General features: G+C 40.5%; 1 protein-coding gene across 1 annotated transcript in view; it reads right to left on the bottom strand.

Annotated features, from left to right (window-relative positions):
• Positions 1 to 17,920, bottom strand: part of NTNG1 (netrin G1) — a 152,156-nt gene that overhangs the window by 77,433 nt on the left and 56,803 nt on the right. The window contains exon 2 of the mRNA XM_010566089.1: positions 12,828 to 13,468. Within this exon, the coding sequence (XP_010564391.1) occupies positions 12,828 to 13,468 (641 nt within the window). The remainder of the gene's footprint in view (positions 1 to 12,827; positions 13,469 to 17,920) is intronic.

The raw sequence follows: 17,920 nt of genomic DNA, 5'->3' as shown, positions 1-17,920 counted from the left end.
TCAGTACTGCTCATTGTCTTTCCTCATGTATTCTTGTGCCTGCTCAGCATCTCCTCCTGTTGACCTACACAAGCCAGGACGTAAGCATTACACAGGACTCTGAAGTGTCCCCAGCTCTTGTTAAAGCTGTTCTCTGCTTTCACGTTGGGCAGAAAACCTCAGGAGAGGAAAAGGGCAGAACTTCGAGGATTTTCTGCTATATACAGATTTATCATGATATATAGCAAATTGACTGAACCAAACGACTTAGTGGCCATATAATCATATCACAAAGGGAACAAGCTTCTGGCACCTGTCCAAGCGTCTTGTAACGGCAGTTGATTGTAGCTTTCAGAATACAACATTTTTATTCCTTTTTTTTTCCTATGCAAATCACTCCTGTGTTTTGTCTGTTTTACCCCTTCATGATAATCTCTTGTGTTTTCAGATGCCGACCTACCTCTGAAGATCAAGAACTTGATAAAATGAGGGAAAAAAGTCTTAAGTCTGTAACAGGCTCCTCTTGAGATGTGTGCACTGCAGACCATGAACACCAGTAACACCCATGACAAAACAGCTGCCCCCCTCTCGGTGTTATGGGCACCCGCTCCTGCAGGTGCAAGGCAGGACAAGTGCCCTGGGCTGCTGCCTACAAGTCTCTTAAGATGAAATCTCACCTACGCCTCATGGCAATCTTTCCCTTTTCTGTTTGCCTAATGTAGTTATAGCAGCTGAATTTTCAAACCTGGTTTCTTTTAAGATGTGCTAAGCTTATGCGGATATAAAAAAGTATACATTTTATGTGTTAGGCATTAGGGGGAAGCTCCTGTATAGAGGGCATTGAGACTGGACTTTGTGTTCTATTAACTGCGTTTGCATTGCAGCAACATTTGCACAACACTCCAAAAGGCCTCTTTCCTGTTACAGCACACACTCAGCCCATTTTAAATTGCAGAACCTTTTCTCTAGGAGTAAGCCCTTTTTTGGTGGTCCTAAAATGTGCAAGAGATTTTTCAAAAGTCCTGGTATAATAAAACACAGTCAAAATTTATAACCCCCCCAATTTTTTCCAAAAGCCACCACTAAACCACCTTTAGGTCATTTCATTTTAAGTGCCAAATGCCTCTAAAAATGTAATGTGATGCTCTTTTTATGAAGCCTTTAGACAGAGCATCTGTATCTCCTCTCCACAATTCACAGGCAGGCTGAATATCAGCCACACAGTAATTGTGCATTTGTTAGTCAAAACCTGGGTATGACTGCACAGTGAGGAAACCAATGAACTACATTAAAAGTATATACTTCACCTGCTTTTGGAATCAAGACACAAAACCCTTTGTCATTCTGGTGGTATCACTCTCCTGCATCTCTCCTATTTGAAGCATGTATATTTTATGAAGCATTAATAGACAAACAAACAAATGCATAGACCACAAAATCCAAAGTCTGCATTAGTCTCCAGAAGTAGCCATTGGTATGAGGAGAGATTTCAGAATCTGATCTCTCAATATAGTGACTCTGTATCTGTAAAAAGCAAAAGTCCAGATGTATATTTTAAGACATCAAGTCTAAAACATGAGATATTAGTACATGTCAGAACTGAAACTGTTGCCGTCATCCACCTGAAAGATGGAATCTCAGAAAGAATCACCATGTTGAGTGTTACTTCTGCAGTGACTAACTGATCTACCTGATGAGAAGGCAAAATGATGCAAACTGGTTTGGGTGTGTGAAGACGCTACACTGTTGAAACTTTCTTTTGAGATATATACAGTAGAGGAGAAATTAAATGTTATTTTTCTTTTCCCTATTCCTTTCATCCTACTGTTTTCCATTCCCCACTCACCATTCAGGAAAAAAAAAAAAAAAAAAATGGAAAAAGGGGGATGCCCCCCCCCCCCCCTCTTTTTTTTCCAGATCTAGCTTGTGGATTGGATTAAATATTTTCAGTAGCAGAATATTAGCATTTAATGACATTCAGATTGTTTGATCTTTAGCTCATTAATAACTGTAACACACCATTCTAGAACCATAGCTTCCCATCTTTTAATTCTTCTCCTGTGTTGCAGAGGGGAAGGAGCTGCCCTTGCTGGCAGACTGCAATTCCTATGGGACACAAGTGATTAAAAATGTAACTGGCTCCTTGCTGTCCTGCTGAAAGAATTATTTCAGGGGCAGTCAAAGGAAGGAAGGGAGGCATGGTTCCATAAGCACAGTATCTTTAATGAAGCTTGTTAAATCATAAGCAATTTTTTGCATTGACAAAGAATAATAGGTTTACTTTTTCATTGTAAATTGAGATGTTCCTGCTGAAGGTATCCATTCCTTCTTTGAGCCACACGGGCAGCGACTGCCCATGCGATACAACTGAAGGAGTGATGATCGCCATAAGAGAAGTGAAGACAGTGAGAAATGAACAGCTGGAGGTACGCATGGTGTGGGAGAAGGGAGGGAGGATTTCCCAAAGTGGGTCACTGACAAACCAGACACCTTCTCATATTGCAGCTCTGTCCCCTGTCCCAACTGCCATTGCTGTACCCTGATCCCACTGGCTCTGCTCCGCCGGTGGTGCAGAAGGTCATGGGACCTGCTGTGCTCTAACTGGGGTGCAGGAATGGTAATTTTTTGAAAAGTTTTTTTTTCCAAGTCAATTCCTGGTTGTGCTTACATGGCAAAATGTAAGCTTTAAGTAAGGGAAGAAGTGTCCCACAGTTCAATAAATACAATGAGAATATCTAGAGCCAATTAAAATGTGATAAGGCTATAAAAAATACATCCAAGGTAAGTATGGTTAAAAACCCCCAAACCTCTCGAGTGACCCGCCCCACAAAACAACAGATGGGAAGCATCCAATGGCCAGGACATTTGTGTCGCAGTGAATGCTAGCAGCATACATCAAATAAAACATAAAGGATCAGCTACTGAGGGAATGAATTTTATGTTCCCTCTCCTGCACAAAAGGCTACCAGGGGTTCCTGGACTCCAGTTCCTGTTCACATGGCTTGGCCTAGCTTTTCTGAACAGGCCTAAACAAAAGCACTATAGAAGCATTACCAAATCAAAGAAGTTAAAATTATTATGTTTATGACTACTTCAGTAAACACCATCCCAAAGCCTAAAGATTCTTAATGCACAAGAGAGTTAAATGGGAAAATGAGTAAAATCAGTTTTACCAAATATAAAAGTCAGAAACAATAAATGGTCCTGCAACCATTCTGTCTCTGGTAACTTGCATTAAAATATATATAAATTGTTCTGGGAACTGAAGCAATGCTTCAGTTCAATAAAACTAATGCAATTAAAGAGAAAGAATCCTGTTTTTCCCCTGCTTGCAATTTCAAATGAGAGCTTCCTAAAACTTGTGACCATTGCTGGAATCCAATTCAGGACCCCAGCTTATCAAATTCCCAGCTCTGGCACCATGCCTTTGAGGTATTATAAAGTGCTGCTCATCACACCAGCTCTGTCTATAAATACTCCAGATAACTTTAAAGTGCAGACACCCCATTTTGAAACAGGCAAGTGTTCGCTGTGAATCAAAATGGAGTCACCAAATGTGTGCAGCCTTCAGCCTGCACTTCTTTTCTTGCAAGGCAACAAAGGAAAATGTGTTAGCACAAAAATGTCTCCCTGTAACATTTTTTTAAACTTGGAAAGCTTTGCAGGACAGCGCACCTACACAAAGCTGCAGGTTTCTGAGACCCTGTAGAGCAAGTATCTTATACTGTAACTCATCCTGGGGCTGAGAAACCGCCAGGCTAATGAGCTCTCCTGCAGCCTCTTCCCCTGCACGTGCTTCCCTGGAAGCACAATCTTAAATCAGACACCGCCATGCCAGATGTAACCCCCCAAACAAATACCAACCCCTCCCTCCCAACGTGTCTTAAGAAAGCCACAGAGCGCTAGCATCTGACTGACTTTGATGAAATCACAAACTTCTTTTCCATTCAGGCACTGGGAGCTGAATTAATTCCTCAGCTTCTTTAATGCTGAGAGCCATGTCTTGGGAATTCAGTATGGGAACATATTAATCTCTCTGATAGGCGATAATACAATATATTACTGATGCAGAAGCCAGCACGTCAACGCTGTGATAGTGACCCTGACCAGCAGATGACTGAATGGGTAAGGAGAGAAGGAGCTGCTCTAGCTTGAAGGCACAGCCTCAACTTTGGCAGGCAGTCCTTCACTCTTGTCCCACTACTAATTTTCCAATGCATTACTTTGTCACTTGGGTATCCAGAAATGCTCATTACGAAGGTATGTGACAGCCCCTGATAATACATGTCTGCAATGTAATTGATCCCTCTTTGCAGTGGTGATCTTTAACACTCATAGGGCACGGTAGGTGATTAGATGGAAGGCACCCTTTGATGGTCTCTAGCGTAATACATTACCAGACAGCAATGTGCCAACTATCTATCACTTACAAAATAATGTCATCCCTGAAAAAGGGTCTGGTAGCAGGGGCTAGGGGAGGAAGAACATTTAATTATATTTGTGGACGAAAAGATGTCCTGAGAAGAGTGGGCAGCCTGATTATTTATTGGTTGTTCAAAAGCACTCAACACAATCTAAGAAAAAGATCAGGCTCTGAGATATGGTGGTTCACGTTGCTGTTACAGACTCTAGCCTTGAAGTCAAGTTCATGCTGAAGAACAAAATTACCTCTTACAATATGTGGTTTACTTCTGAAAATGAAAAGGGTAAGAGACATATTAGTAATGTTGGCATTAGTGGAGGCAGCTGTTTTTAGATATCTGGTATTTCAGGGATGTGACTTTAGCATCGTTATTAGAAGTACAGCTTACTATATTCCTCTGCTAACTTTCCAAGAGTGAGCAGATGGTTACCCTATTACCAACCATTTGCATTTAACATATTGTAATGATTTATATACCACATGTCACTGAGCAAAGCAAAAACAGTCAATGGCAACTAATTAGTTGAATGTGAAGATGCATATCTCAATGTATATATCGTTATTGTAATCAAATTTTATCTTTTTGGTTGCTAACAGGTTTAATGTGCAGCATAACAGAAATACTGATAGCAGTTAAACATGAACCACCATGTCCCTCTCTCATTGGGACAGCATTGCTATCATTAACATTTGTACCAGTACTCCAGTTACATGCCTGTTTTATGAGTGATGGTGCAGGGAGGACAGATTATAACAATCCATTGTGCTTTTCTAACAATCTTTCTTAAGTGTATTTCAAAGTATTTTATAAATCTTAATATATCAGATACTGGCTCATACTACAGGCCAACACACATCTAGAGAGGGTGGAAGCAGGGATACTGCATGGGAGAGAGGAAAGACACTCTGCATAGCTCCTATAGAGACAAAAATGGATTTAAGGGTGAAAATGAAAAGAATCACAAGGTCTTCCAGGGAGTTTACAAGGAAGAAGCAGACAACTATTGACATCTGCACAAACATCGAAGTCAGAGGGATAGACTCAAGGGTTCAAAGAAAGAGCATAATTTGAGAGAACTGCCTTCCAGCACTGGGATATGGGCATGTATGTGTACAATATGTATTGCATTATCCATAGTATGTCCTAAGGCCTGATCAGCCTTAACCCATTGCATGAAGCTATGGTTTATCAGCCTCTTCCTGAAATGTTCTTCTTTGTTTTTAGGCTTATTTTAAAACAATGGTCATCACCCTAGAAATGTCAAAATAATCATCAGTGAAGTACAGCTATGTTACTCCAGAGTATGGCAGCATTTCCAGCATAAAAGTCATACCAATCTTTCTTTTTTTTTAATTGCTACCTGCTTACAAGTCTGGATGAACTGTTGTGTGAGCAACCAGATGCTGTTCACGGACAGACTCTAAGGCTTCAAGGACTCGGTGTGGTGCAAAAATTAAAGGTGGTCTCATACAGGAGTGGTAGTATGTCAAGAAGTTCTTCACTTCCTGCTCTCTCCTAATGCCATTAGGATGCCTCCTTTTCATTTCTACCACGTCCCACGAATCTAACCAGGACACAGCTCATTCTCCTGCGAAGGGCTGCAGATAACGTTATGCTTTCCTGAATGTGTCAGCAGCCAGACTTTGTCTTGGGAATGCTACCTGCAGCATAACCCCTCGTCTCCTTTTCCCTGACCATATTGCTGCCTGCTAAATTCACAGCATTGCTGTTTCTTTCTGTAGCTCTTTTCTTGCTTTTCCATGAACAAGATTATATTCTATGAAAACAGAATTACAGCAGTGTTGAAAACTTACCCTGTTGTTCAGCTCAATTAACAAGATGTTTCACCTGTGTTTTACAGCCTGCTGTGATCAAGTAGGGACCATGATCATTCCCTTTGTGCAGGGATCACTGGTACTGCTGCGGCCCATTAATTCCAGAGGTGGACTCAAGAGTGAAGGAGAGGAAGGGTTCTCATAGACCCCATGTAATGAGTCTATTAGACCTTGACCTTTACTAATTCACTTTCCAGTTTTCTGTATAGGTATCTCTGTGTGACCGTACCACTGGACCTAGCAGAACTGTCCTGCTTTACATCAGCCTTATTACAGAAAGATGAGAGAGGATGAAAAGACTGAGAGGTGTGTTTTTTACTCATTTCTTTTAAACAGAAGCTGAGACAGCCTCCTTACTTGTCCTGCCTCCCCCCTTTCTTTCTTTCCTTCCTTCTGTTCTCCCCTCCTCTCCATCACTTGTTTTCCCTCACTACTCCTACGTAAAGGGATTTGAAACTCATTGATTTAATACAGGTCACTTCACTGAAATTACTCCCAATTTACAGGATGACATCTGAAACTAGTGTCAGGTCTGGTCTCATTTCAGTACTTAACTTCTCATAACGTATAGGCACTGATACACAGCATTTACTACGGCACTGTACTACAGAGAAATAAGAGGAAAGGCGGCAAAGTTAACTGTCTTGGTTTCAAATATTTCCCTAAATCACAGTGGAATGATGGCTCATTTATTACAACTAACAAAAAAGATTAACAGAGAGAGAGAGAACCATCACCTCTGTCAAAAGAAAGCACATGGATATTCTGGGTTCAACTACTACCTTCTGCGGCACTTCACATGCTGAGGAGTATCCAGAAAAAATCAGCTCCTAAGCATGTGTAATTAAGTACTGAAATGGACAAAACTAACGGCAGGAAATCTCACCATGCTGGTACCCGTGGAAGGGATCAGAATGTTAAATTAAAAAACAAAAGAAAAAAAACCCACCTACAAGTTGGCAGTTCCTGTTACTTGTGAAATAGTTGAAAATTTTTAAACTTTTAACATGATAATATGTTGTACCACTCTAGCTTTAACTTTAACCTGAAGGACATCCCCGTGCCAGGAATCATTTGTATATGTGATCCAGGAGATCCTTAAGCTTATTTCAGTGTTTGCATTAAATTGAACTCTTTTGAAATGAAAAGCTTAAAGGAAAGAAAGTTTCTGCAAGATATTGGAATCACTGATTTATTCAGAAAGGCTCTTTGGATAGCTTTTCAGCATACAAAGCAATACAGAAAGAAAAATTCTCATTTCTTTCATCAGGAGTTTCATCTCTACTCCTTTAATGTTCAATGGCAAAATGAATTATACTACAAAAAGGCTTGGTGCCTTTCCTCAAACACCCTGATCCTGCACGATACTGAGCTTCCTTGAAAGACAGCTGGGGGAGATCAGTATGGAAATACTTGACATCCTGCAAAAGAGGCCAAGAAAAGATGATCAAATGCTAATGAGCAAAGGTGGTGAGTGAAACCTGGTGATTTAAACCCACTAGTTTCAAAAGCTTATAGCAGAATTAGAGACCTAGTCAGCCGTCCAGACTCTGCTGCTCTGCTCCTGTTCCAGCCACTACAGGACCAAGACCACTCTGAGCTGATGGACAGGACTTGTGGCACCAGGATGGAGAGTGGAAAACAGTATTATTTCAACATGGGCAGGAGTAAAACCCACCCAGGACACCTGTACTGAGTTAATCATTAGAGACTGCTCATGTGTGAATAAACACAGTGACCATTTAATTATTTCAATTCCTGATGATCCTAGATCTGTTTACAGAAAATGAAGGACCATTTTCCTTAATGACATATTACAGGAGATAAATTTAAAAAGCTAATTGCACTTGGGAGTTCAAGATAAATTGACATGCTCTTAAATACATACATTTCTTTTTCCTTCCTGTTCTCTAATGAGTTCATAACTTAATTGGAGAAACTGCTAGATTCCCTCCAAATACTACTGAAAATCTCAAAGGAGAACAAGCTGCTTATGCAAGTGTTCTCATAAAACAAAGAGTATTCAAGCATGGTAAATAAATACTAGAAACAAGAATGGTATTCATTTGTCTCCTTAAAAGCTTGAAGTCTACATATCTTCAAATTGATGGTCTGGTTCTGAGCTGAACATTAATGAAAACATTTTCTCTTATAAATAAAACCAAAGCCCTTCTATATTTTACCACTTTCCTAGGGCAAAGTTCTGCTTGTACATGCCAGGGTAGCACACAGATTTAATCCAATTAACCCATCTGTAGAATAAGCCAGAGGATGAAACCTGGTACAACCCAGCCTTCACGGTGGCTGTCGGTTGAAGGCTGCAGTGCGAACTCCCGGCTCGGGGGGGCAGATCAGCTCTTTTGGAGAGGAAGGGCACTCACCCACCCCAAATCCAGTGCAGCAATACTGAGTGGTTCAGAGTCACAGCTGGCAAGGGGAGGGCAGGCTGACTAAAAAGACAAAAAAGCCCCAACCCCCTAGGTAGCAAATGTGCTTTCCTTCACGGTAATTTATTCAGATTCTGAGATGGATTTAAATTCAGAAGAGATAATGTGAGAGCAAGAAACTGTTAAAACTGAGGATACTTTTCGCTTGTGTACTGGGAGTTAGAGGTTTCTATTGCTGCTGGAATTGCAACCGTAGCTGAGAAAGGGTCAGAAAACCCTGGGGCTTAAATGCAGAAGCTTCAAGGCGAGAAGAGTATAAAAATAAATTCCAAAGGGCTTAATAACATTGTACAGAGGCTGGGTATTCCGGTGGCAGAAGGAAACTGGTGGCTCTTAGATCAAAACCTAATCACCCAAAAGCAGTAAGATTCTTTGTTTTAGCCAGCTAGTCTTTCTGTCACTGACTGGGGCAATGTTTTTTTACTAGCATCCTGAATTACAGTTAATATACAGTGTATAAATGTACATGGCACTGACAATGTAACAGTTAAAGCAAAAATACTTTGGAATGAATGTAGTTAAACCTTTAGCAGCCTGATCCAAAATCTGCTAGGAACCTTTTCCTTGACTTCAAAGGAATTATTATCAGCATTTTAGTGAACATCTCTTACAAAAAAAATGTTAACAAAGGAGCTGTACCTCACAGCTTACTGCCAGGACTGTCCTTGACGTGGAATCGAAGACAGACAGAGCCTGCAGACAGTCCAGGCCACCTCTGCAGGCAGCAAAGTGAGAGAAACCTTCCTGAGGTTAGCACACAGGACGCCCTCTGATTCTCTGCAGCAAGGCCAGATGATGGGAAAAATGTCTGCTCTCTCTTAGTTTCCCATCCCAGAAGACTTTATTTATGCATTAGTCGACCTTTCTAGCCGTTAGGACCATCTTGCTTCAACAGTTAATTAACACAAGTGCCATAATTTAATACAGTTAATGCTACTTGATGCCCTTTAATGTACCTTCCATTAGTGATATTATTGTAGTATTACCCTGTAAATTAAAATGAGATCAAGACTAAGAGAGGCTCTCTTTAATTAAGGTACTGGCACACTGCATTGTCCATTATTCAGTAGAAAAAAATCACCCTGATTTAGTGAAGCAGACCATCAGTAAGTCAGAATTAGTTCATGTGGATTATTAGGCTTCTTGAATAATGTGAGCACAATGGCGTTGCTGAAATTGCTAACAACAGCCACGTTTCCTTTTTTCATCATCTTAATAAATACTCAATGGAAGTGGTAAATTGAGGATGAATAAACAGGTGGTAATAGAGGAGGTAAGGTGTTGAGAGTACACAGGCTTTCATCTCTAATGCAACATACATCACACCAAAATGCAAAGCAATGACAAAACAAACCCTATATTAAGTGGGAAAATCTCCTATCTATATTTCATTGTGAAGTATTAACCACCCCAGCATCTTGTATATTAAATAAGGTGGCTTTAAGATAGATGCTTTTCACTGTCATTGATCCTTAAAATACGGTGTGAAACAAATTACATTTTGTGCTGCCTTTAGAAATACACTACTATGAGCTTTGGTGATTTTAATTATATTTAACCTATAGGTTATTTTTTTCAGTAAAAGGACTAACTTTAAAATGTGTGTGCTAGCATCATTCATCCACCACATGTCAAGCTCCTTGGTAACGTCCCTTTGTATTCTGTCCTCCTGGAATAGTCTAGTTTGGCTTTACTACATGTATATAAATACCCAGGTCGCAAAGCCCGGAATATGAAACATTGTAGCAAGAAAAAAAAAAAAAATTGTAACTTAATTTCCAGTTAACGTCCTAAATTAAAGTGCAAGGGCTGGAAAGCTCAGCTGAATCAGGAACAGTGGCACAAAACCCCTGGTAACCCTTGCTCCCCTCCATTGTGTTCCCATGCTCAGGGCATGCCAGGGCACATGACTATAATGCTGATTTGGAGACTCTTTGGGGGGACTCTATAAGGCTTCTGGTAGGAGACCAAAACCACCTAAAACTGAGTGACAGTGGGCCTATTGCAAGCTACATTTGGTGCAACTAAATAATCAGGGGCTGTGTACCACAGCCCCACAGCTGCTTAGCAGTAAGCCAAGCCCATAAAGTCTTTAACAAGAAGGGCTCACTACATATTGAAGGAAAGGCCACCAAATCTCTAAAGAGCTGTTCTTCTCATTAGCAGAAGAGTGATAAGAATTCACGAGTCTAGTGAGATACTATTACACATCAGATATTTCTTTAAAAGCATGTGTCCAATTACTACAGCATTTAGACAACAAGCATTAGCATCAGAAAAGTTCTCCATACAGTCACGCTTCATTTCTATAGATAATTTTTTACAAGATTGCTGTGTCCCAGATGTGCTCGAAAGGTTTCTGTTTCTAATTTGCATGCAATGCACTCTTTTTTTAATCCTTCAGATGCTTTCTTTGATAAAGTACTGATAGTCTAATTGAAGTCAGACTAAGCTCCAAATGGGTTTTCAGATGGGGAGCAGATTTTCTTTAAAGCGTAAGGACCTTCAAATCCTGAGCTTTGATATGATGCCTTTGTAGAGCCAACCTACGTGGAGCCCAATGGAGAAAGGATACACATTAAATAGAACATACGTGTAATTTTTTTATGTATTGAGGCTAATTTTACCAAACTATTTCAAACAGTATCTTAAGCTGTCCATGATCCACTTAGCCCTCCCAAGAGAGGTCTGAAAAACAATTTACAATGTAACTAATGAGAGTTACAGTAAGACTTCTTAAAACAGCAACATTTATCTTATACTTTCACACATTAAATTACTGATTCTGTATGTATGTGTATGTATTTGGTGTGGACACAGAAGACTGTAACTACATGCTAAACCTATGGTCCTAAGAATGTATTTTGATGTCATATAAAAATACATTGGCACTGCAAAAGCACTTATGCATTCAAATTTGTACGTGGCATCAATTCATCCTTTACGTAAAGTTAGAAGAGTATTTTTCAATAGATTACATCACAGTAATTTGATTCTATTTTGATTTTACGTATTGATTTTTGCAATATGGAAATGCTTGTGAACATTGAAAGCTTGTATAAAAGAAGTAGAAAATAGCAAACTCACTACAGGAGTAATAAAAATATAGTCAGCAATGTTTTATATAATCACTCTCTCCATTTTTTTTTTCACTCACTCCTGTGTCTGCAAAAAATGCCCTGGCCTTCCATGATACATTAGCTTTTCTGTTCATTTTGATACTTAGCTTCTCTTGGAAAAAAAAAAAAAAAAGTTTTATTTTTAAAAAGGAAGATATGAACTCTCTATAGAAGAAACAGAGGAGAAGGAAAAGGCACGTTAGAGAGGTGAGTGAATTGCTAATAGAGGAGGTCCCATTTATTTCTTAACAAATTGGCATCCAAGACCCATGTAAAGGGTATCACACTCCTGCCTGAGGTCACCAGTCAATTGCTAGTTTGAGTTGGGAAGAAAATTTCCCAATAGGAATGTCATTGCACAGTTATTATTTCTGGGACTATGGCACCTGATACCAGCCACTGCTTGCCCTAGAGGGACTATTTGTCTTGAACCCAGCTGAGTAATCATCTTTGTTATATTCAGATCAGTCTCTCTACAACACTTGTTTTTTTCCATTTTACTTCAGCTTCACTGCATTTCAGAGCTAATTAAAGTACAAGGAATGAACTCTAATCTCTGCTGCCTTCCTTGTTCATAGGCAGCTCATAGCCAGACCTAGTAGGACGGGTCCGCGCAAGGGCTCCTGTATCAATCACAGCTTACATTAAAGGCCTGAAAAAGTCAAATGATAAAACAGAATCTCTCTTTTTAGTTAACTGCCATCAGCTCAGGCTCCAACTATATAAAAGCAGAAAGTGTCCTAATGCCAGGTTAAATTCCCGAGCCAATGTAAGAAACTGTTGATACTATCCTGCTGATGAGACCTAGGGCTCAAGATCCCAGGCTAGTGACAGCGAACACCCGGGACCTTGTGCCGCTGAGACAAAAACTTCTAGTATGACCAGGAACAGAATTCAACTCAGCCAGTTTTCCAATGAACATGTCCCAGCAGAAAACGTCATCATGTTTGGGGAAATAAACAGTTTTGAATATCCTCTAAAATCAACACACATGCCTGTTTCTAAAGGTACATATTCTCTTACCTTCCATATACCCTTATGTCTGAAATTGCATAAAAGTAGCGTGCCAGGTGTTGCTCATCTACGTATATTTCTCCAGTTCCTGGCCTAAGTAGTCTTATCCTCAGATCCGTGATGGTAAAGAAATCTCTTAACTTCTTGGTTGTGTCAAGCTGGCCATAAAGAGAAGCCATGTTATGAAGCCGAGGTCCAGCAAAAAAAGCGAATCGATCTTTGATTTCAAAGTGGATTATTTTACTATTTGTCATGTACCCAGTAGAGTATTCCTCTGTGCAAATGATTTCTAGGACTGTGTGCTGTGATAAATCCCTCACTGATTTTGGATCCATGTGGAAAGCATCTAAGCAGTCCGTGGCATAGTATTGGTAGGGCTGCCATGTTCGTCCATAGTCGAGCGATTTCTCCAGGATCATTTGGTCTGGACGGCCAGATTCAAAAGTGATAACTATGTTATCTGTAAGCTCAATGGTTTTGTTCCAGGAGAGCGTAATATTAACATGAAGAGGCTTTGGATAATCCTTCCAAGTCGTGGACTGCCAAAATGTGGAGGGATGTCTTCCTTCGAGATCAAACATCAGTTCCGGAGGATGAGCCAGTTCTTGGGTACTCGCATCACATTCATTATTGCACATGTAGGGATTCCCCTGGAAAAGAGCAAAGCAGTGTTACAAGAGGCACAGTATAGGTGACTGTGACACATAAAGATGTTTCTTGTCTGGTACACGAGAACTGCTGCTTTTTCTCCAGGAGCGAAATCAAGGAAGAAAAAACAAATGCTGGCAAAGAATACCTTTATCTTAGCAAGATTTATCTTGGCCATTTTACCTGTTAAAGTAAATATATAAACACACACATATACAGCACTCTGGCTTCTGTGACATAAACATTTGTCTTAGTATGTTTTAGAGAAGAAAAGAGTTTATTTACCCTGAATGACTCAGACCAGCGATTGGGTCACAGAAGACTGAGAACAGTAAGCAAGTCTTAATAGCTCAGTAAGTCCAACTCTTCCTAGAAAGATGCAGCAGCCGAAGAGAATTTCTATTTAAAACAAGTATGTTCCTCAAGAGCTCCACTCACAAAAGAAGTAATTTTTAGGGCAAGTGGTTTGAGGTCAGCAGTGCAGCACGTATGTACTCAGTATGAACAAGTACCCAGTACACCTTCAAGTTTCCTTTCACCTGGGTGTGAAATCTATCATGCTTAACTGTGCTCCCAGCTTAGCACCAGCTTGCCTTAAAACATTTACACTCGCCACCAAAAGCCATTAGAAAAACAGCGCTCTGCCAGCTCTGGGGCTTGATTCAGACATCTGCCATCTTATTACAGGGTAAGGAAGTACTTCAGGAAAGACTTTTCACAAGGCACCGGCTCCAATTTATCAGGACAAGATAATCCAGCACTTGATTAGGTGGGAGATGTCAGCAGCTCCAGCTGGAATGCTGCCAAGGTGGCTGGAGCTCTGAACTGGGGGCTGAGTTAAAAACAGCAACAAAAAAAGCTTGCCAATAGTGTACAGCTTTTACTGCTGTTTGTCCTCTGTAGCAAGGTGAAAGTGAATTATTCTCTTCCTGGCCTTTTGATGCATTAACTTGCACACTACAATCTTCTGCTTCTTCACAAAGGCTATTTTGTCTGCAGATTGGGGATATCTTGCAGCAGTTGCCAAGATATCAGACCCTGCAGGCTGCACTGAATCATGTCTATCTAATTTCAGCTTTCAACAGTACATTAACATTTTGCTACTTGTTCATTCTGCATTTGTTCCAGAGAGCAACTGCTGTTCTGTATCCTTCCCTCCGCCTTACACATGGATTGTGGAAGAGGCCATGCCTCTTTTCACTGATGGTCAGGACTGCTGCAGAAAAACACGTGCATGCCTATACCTAGCAATGCTTGACAGAGGCATAAGTGCAGCTGTTATTGTCATTAATCGGAGTTCCCCTCACCTACCCTGAAAACAGAATAAGCTCTGGTATGGTAATCAACCTTTTCTTTTCTTATAATTACAGTTATGCTTCTCTCCATCTCAAAGCCTCAGGGCAATGAAGTGATTCAATGCCATCCAGTGCAGGAAATGGGTTTCAAACATTAGCCGCCACCTTGGCCACTGCTCTGCTCCTTGACATACTCCCACAAAACACAAGCAAAAGGACTTCTGCACTCATTTTGGCCTCCCCACTGGCAAATTACTCTTACCTGGGCAGGGAAATACTCTTTTCTTTGTCTCTCTCTCTATCCCATTAATACAGCTGAATGCTAAAACTGACAACGATTCACTGGGACTCAAAGTTAGGAAAAAACTACAAGACAACAAAAAGGGTTATTTGAAAAGCAGCACACTGCTTGTTACACGGACAGCTTCAAAGCATGCAGCTGTAATTGGAAATACTCTGCAAAATGTTGTCTATAATAAGTGCCTGTTACAGCTCTGATTTCAAGCTCACAGTTACTATTTCTATGCCTTCCTTTTGAATAAAACAGTGAAAATAAAAAATAAGTTTCAAGCAGAATAGAGAAAACACCATATTTTTTATTATTTAAGCTCCATTTAATATATCAGACACAAATGGCAGAATTTGCTAACTTACTTAGGTCTTTTCTTTTCCTTAGGGAAAATACACATACTGTGAAATCTGAAGGTTCCAGACCCTTTGACTATATGTAAATATCAGTTTTGCAGAAAATGCTCAGAGTTGCATAAATCACACCTTTCTGAGGTTTACTAGAAAAATCTGGTCACTTCTGTACCTGTCACCATGAAGCTGCCTGCGTACCTATAATGTATATGCTTCTGTCATCACTTTGGTAAAAGCAACTTCACTGGGAGGTCATGGATATTGAAACCCAGCAAATAAATGTTCCTGGGTAGCCAGACAGGTGCATTAAGCACTGCTGAGGGATGGCTTTGGTTTCCTGCTCCACAAGCAAGCACTGAGTCTGTTGTGATCCTTCATGTTAAAAACTAAAGCCTCCCTGATCCGCTAGTCCGTGGATGCTGGAGGAAGCATGTTTTATGACTTCCAGCAGGTAACCCAGATTGTGTGGGACGTATTGTTTCTTTCTGTATGTAAGAGTTGATTTCTTTTGCTCCCTTTTTCTTTCCCCTTTCTTTCCCCTTTTCCTTTATAGCAAAAGCGGAGTGCCAATATAATCAGAGAACGCTGGGAGATGGGCCTCTAACAAACTACAAGCTAGTGAGAATGCAGTATAAGAGCTGGTAACAATAAGGTACCTAAAATAATGGTGCAGTGAATGCTAAAAATCAGCCCTAGCTTGCTACTGAATAGTAGTCTACAACTCTGTGAGCACAAAGCTTTTCAGGAAAGATGAGGCTATTCCAATTAATGGCAGAGTATACTGAGAAATGGGTCCGAATCACAGTGCTGTCCTGCACCTGAAACTCTTACCAGCAGTAGTGACAGTGGCACAACCTGCCACTGCAACCCTGGGGTAACGACATCACTGCAAATGAGAATCCTAATAAAAAGCTTCAGCATATCCTCCCCAATAAATTGAATTATTCTTTTAATTTTATAGCATGCAATTGTCTTTTAAGAGGTGAATGATTTGATGACACCAAAATAACCTGTGTGGAGTTCACTATTCTGGAGAGGAAATAAGGAGAAAAAAAATCTAAGCTGATAGAAGCCGATAAAACAAACGTCCTGAATTCTAACACTCGGAGGGGGAGAGAAATGATGAGTTTAGGTAAGTTCCCCTCTGCCTACTGACACAGCAGTCACTGATGTAATTTTGAAATATTTAACATGATTTATTGCTTCAGAGGCTTGGAGTCAGATCCCCATTTTCTCTACCAGCAACTTGGCTTTAAACTGTTTTTAATTCACCTTAAAAGTAATTTGCATGTTAAGTCATATTTACATTACCAAAACAGTGTAAAGGGGTCTTACCCTACATAAACATCCCTTAGTACACTTCTGTATGAAAACAATTAATTTAACTGGGATTAGTTACATATTTTAATGTCTTGATCTCTGTGATAATCCTCTTTAAGACCTCTACCTCAGTGAAATGAATACAACAAAGAGAAACTTTTCCCAATTTGTGAAAACTAAGCCCATTCTGTGTTGGGGACATCTAAAAGACTGAAGCATTAGCAGCTGTAAGTAATTTTGTGACCAGCAGGCAGCCGTAAATAGATCTTCATTTAAGCCTTCCAAGCAGCAGCTCTTCAGCTGGACAAGGTGGAAAATATTTATAACTTTTCAAAACGATATTTAAACCATTAGGAGATTTCTAAATAATTAAACACTAACAAATACTTCTAAACACTTTACTGCCAATTAGTGTAAAAGGTAGCTGAGGCTTTCCCAACACCATGACCATCTAAAAGAAACTCACTATTTTCCTATATAGTATTGGAGACTGATATTAAATAGCTCCTTGAAGGCAGGCAAATTATGTTGCTATTTATTTTGTTTTAGGCCGCTCATGGAATTCAAAATATTACCAGAACTACTGACATAGTCTAAAAGTTTTCGCTTTAGGAAAAGGTGCTCGTTTTGCAGGCATGGCGAAGGCCTGTGGCTGTATCACACTAATCATGCTCAGCCCCAGCGGAAAAAGCAGTTACCTGAGAAGCTGCTGACTAGGGCTGACTGGTCCCAGTAGGGTTTCCCCTCAATTAGCTGGATTTAGTTTGTTTTGGCACACATTGATGTCTGTTTGTGCGAGCCAGCTTGAACTTTTATACTGGTGTCTGAGGTGGTCTGCAAGTGTCCCTGCCTGGGACAGGGCACTGGGGCTGGCTTTGCTCCTGCTGGGCAGAAGCATGTCTTACCAAGCACCTGTTCAGGGACAACTCAGTGACGGACAGGACAGTGAGCCTAGAGTGAGGATTTTGGTTAAAAACAGAGTTCTAGCAGTAGTATGACCTTTGAATGTCAGCAGGGGAGCTGGCAGGGGTGCTGCAGTTGCCGTTTGAGGGTTAAAGTCCAAGCGCTGCTGCCCAGGCGAAGCTGCCTGACTCTCTCAGTGGCATCCACACAGGCTTAGGGCTTGACTGAAGATGTTGCTTCTTTCAATCTGCTTCCTGTCCACACTAACACCTCATGGACTTTTTTACGCAGGAA

Source organism: Haliaeetus leucocephalus, unplaced genomic scaffold (assembly GCF_000737465.1).
Source record: "Haliaeetus leucocephalus isolate CR32 unplaced genomic scaffold, Haliaeetus_leucocephalus-4.0 Scaffold205, whole genome shotgun sequence".
Taxonomy (NCBI): Eukaryota; Metazoa; Chordata; class Aves; order Accipitriformes; family Accipitridae; genus Haliaeetus; species Haliaeetus leucocephalus.
This window is presented reverse-complemented; position numbering and strand designations above follow the sequence as displayed.